Source organism: Podarcis filfolensis, assembly GCF_964270895.1.
Source record: "Podarcis filfolensis genome assembly, chromosome: 4".
Classification (NCBI taxonomy): domain Eukaryota; kingdom Metazoa; phylum Chordata; class Lepidosauria; order Squamata; family Lacertidae; genus Podarcis; species Podarcis filfolensis.
Window position 1 is genome coordinate 28,142,149 of NC_139607.1, and position 3,712 is coordinate 28,145,860.

At 44.6% G+C, this 3,712-nt stretch overlaps 1 protein-coding gene across 1 annotated transcript; it reads right to left on the reverse strand.

The window, feature by feature from the left end:
- Nucleotides 1-1,056: 1,056 nt before the first annotated feature.
- Nucleotides 1,057-1,454, reverse strand: LOC310761680 (small nuclear ribonucleoprotein F-like). The gene has a single exon (XM_083611802.1). It carries the CDS (start codon nucleotides 1,420-1,422, stop codon nucleotides 1,276-1,278), a length of 147 nt encoding a protein of 48 aa, XP_083467928.1. The 5' UTR covers nucleotides 1,423-1,454; the 3' UTR covers nucleotides 1,057-1,275.
- Between the last annotated feature and the right edge of the window lie 2,258 nt (nucleotides 1,455-3,712).

The following is a 3,712-nucleotide window of genomic DNA, read 5'->3' on the forward strand; positions in this document are numbered from 1 at the left end:
AGTGAAACAGATTGCCTTGGGAAGCGGTAGCCTGTCCTGGACATCATCTGGGTGGACATCAGTCAGAGATGCTGTAGTTCAGAAGTGCCTTGAAGGGTGGAGCAGAACCACTGCTCTAGCTTCCTGGCAGGTAGGTTGTTAACTGGGAAGGAGAGGGGGAGGTGATGGGGAGGTTGGCACACTGCAGACACCACTGGAACCACTCTGGTGTTCCTGTTGGTGTGTTTGCACTGTGCTGACCTGCTTGCCACCTTAACCCTCCTAGTAAGCAACAGGAAGCTAGTGTAGCTGTTCCACCCCTCCCAGTGAACCACTTCTGCTGTACTTATATCCAGGGTTTTTATTCAGCTGGAACTCACCAGAACTCAGTTCCGGCACCTCTCAGGTGGGTGCCATTGCCATTCTAAGAGAACAAGGGAGGTGTTCGTGGTGAGTTCTGGCACCTCTTTTTCTAGAAAGATAGTACAGTCATACCTCGGGTCACAGACGCTTCAGGTTGTGCATTTTCGGGTTGCTCACTGCGCTGAACCTGGAAGTACTGGAACAGGTTACTTCCGGGTTCGGTGTTTGTGCATGCACAGAAGCACTAAATCGTGCTTTGCGCATGTGCAGAAGCGCCGAATCACGACCCGCGTGTGTGCAGACACGGTGCTGTGGGTTGCGAATGCTGCGGGTTGCGAACGTGCCTCCCGCATGGATCACGTTCGCAACCCGAGCGTCCACTGTACTGCTATATCCTGCATGGATCGGTGACTGGACTGAACAATATCCAAGGTTACTTCCATCTTTACAATGCTATGAACTTAGCTTTTATGGGAACTCCTCTTTCTGTAGTCTTTCAATGAAAGGAATCAATGGGCTAGAACAACTTCCTTTCTCCTAGACATGCATGTAGCAGAAGATTAAGCCCTTAAGGTTTGGGCTAGTCCCTTCATAATAGCCCTGTTTATGTTCCTGACTCATCTTGATTTGAAAGCTTTCCTTCTGCAACTTCCTGCAACAATTGTGCTCAGTATCAGGATAGGCTGCTTGTTTTTTTATGGGGTTTTTTTGGGCCATAAAAAATGTTACTTGACAAAACCTTTAAAAAGCAAACAAACAAAACTGGACAACTCAATTTCTTAGCACAGTTAAGAAACAACAACTTTCCCCCCAAGATAGTTATTCTCTCATTTCTCCTTCTTCTTCCTCTTCTTCCACACCCCTTATATAAAGGACATTATTGCACCTTATCAGAACTTCACCAAGGTGTCCAGATAATGCACCATCAATATATTATCCTGTATTTGCAAGCTGCATGTTCATGTAGGCATCGACGGAGACGAGGTAGCCTTTGTATTCCACCCCCCACTTCAGCTTCACCATCACCGGCTTCCCAGTCAGCCTGTTTAGGAAGGGCTTTGGATTGAGAGGCAAACTCATAGCAACCAGACCAACCTAAGGGCGGCTGCAGCAACAAAGGCAGCACGTGTGCCCGCCAAAGCTCTAAAAAGAAAAAGCAGGATAGGCTGCTTGTTCAGATGACCTCAGAAAGTCCTTCTTGGGAATCTTTTAAATAGTATTTAAATGGATGGAGGAAAGGAGTGTAGGCGAAGAACAACCTATAAAATTTACTGCTCCTGCTTCCAATACCTGACGGGCAACTATTTAAAAGCTGAGAAGACTATTAATGCAGCCTGCAAAATAAGTCAGTAAAATTTTACAATACATTTTCCCCAGTGAGCATGTTTGGTTTCTCTTTTTGTGTGTTGTGATCATTTTGTGCTGTGATTATTTTTTAAAGCTGTTTGAAACAGGGCCTCTTTGAAATGCTGACATTATGGATTCAGAGCAGTAGTAAACTATGAGGTGTTTTTTTTTTTTACATATCACTTTAATATGACACCATTTAGGATGTTATGACTGCAATCTTAGTTTTTGAAATATTTTGAAAAACAGATTTGAAGCAGGCTAGCGAATCTGAGGCTTGGTTTTCTGCACCTTTCTGGAAGATGTGACTTTGCATGATAACAAAATGTTCAGTTTTAATGGGCAGAGGGTGACAATAATTTGTTTCAGTGCCCTTGTTAAATGTCAGGCTGCACTCAGGGCCAGATATTTTTAAATTGTGTGCCATCAGGAGCATCAATGCAATAAGCACAGAATATTTCCATTGCTGTTGGGGAGAAAAGTGCTTTCATGCCTATTGTTTTTTTATTCATCCAATTGTATATGAAAGGCTTACTGAATACTAACATTCAGCATGCCTTCAGTAGAGCATACCCAACAACTTATCACGAACGTATTCTGGTATTATCGGTAGATATATTGGTAAACAAGGTCTACAAATACAGTTATCAATTCGCCACTGCTAAGTACATTTTTTGCTCTGGTCAGTGCACAAGGTCAGTAACAACTGCTGCCTTTCTTCCATACCAGGAAGAGAATGAGGATTCTCCATGATGCCTTGTAGACTTCAGCACAAGAGAATGGCAAGAAAAGGAAATTGTGCTGAACCTCAGGGGACACTCATAAAGCCACGAGTCTTCTTGCTGCATCTGAATTGTCACAGTGGAGATGAGGTCCTTTCTTTCTCCTCAGCTGATGAAGAGAGCAAGGGCTTACCTTAAATATGATGATGATGATGATGATGATGATGATGATAATAATAATAATAATTTATACCCCGCCCATCTGGCTGAGTTTCCCCAGCCACTCTGGGTGGCTTCCAAACAAGTGTTAAAAACAATACAGCATTAAATATTAAAAACTTCCCTAAACAGGGCTGCCTTCAGATGTCTTTTAAAGATAAGATAGCTACTTATTTCCTTCACATCTGAAGGGAGGGCGTTCCACAGGGCGGGCGCCACTACCGAGAAGGCCCTCTGTCTGGTTCCCTGTAACCTCACTTCTCTCAATGAGGGAACCGCCAGAAGGCTCTCGGCGCTGGATCTCAGTGTCCAGGCTGAACGATGGGGGTGGAGACGCTCCTTCAGGTATACAGGACCGAGGCCGTTAAAGAGCTGTGCTTGTCAGAAGACTCTGGCCCTTCTCTCTGACGGGCTAGGCAGCAGCCAACAAACAAAGGCTGAATCCTAATAAGACAGAGGTGATGTGATGTGGGCAGTTCTCATATCTGGGACTTATGCAGCCAACCTTTTCTGGATGATAGTCTGGAAGTCTCAAGTGTCCTGCACTGCCTTGGTCTCTGTGGCTGGTTGTGAATCTGACACAAATACAGAAGGCAAGGGCAGTTGGCTGCTTCAAGGCAGGCAGTCAAATAGTCCAAGGTGGGTGAAGCAGGGTTGAGCTTAATCCCTCTACACAAGTTGCCATATATGCTGCTCAGGTATAATGTCCATACTGTACTGGTTTAATGGAGAGAAAGGAGGCCAGCCCCTACTGCTACCCAACACTAGTCAGAAATCTGCATAAGAGTGAATTTAGTGATGCAGTAGGGATTGATGCCCAAAGCAAAAAAAATCAATCCAACTCTAAATCATTTTCTGGGAAGCACTGTTAAATATAATGGGAGGCAAATAATACCCTGCTGCCTATCTGAACACAGGAGACAGTCTTTGTTAGCACCACTGCCACCTTCGCCCAGTGAGCCACCATTTTAAGAATGTGTTCCTTAAATGACAACTCTCCTGAACAAAATACACACCATTTTTAAATGGGAAGACACTGGGCGCCAACATGAGGTTCAAACAAGGCAATTTTTTTGGCTGGG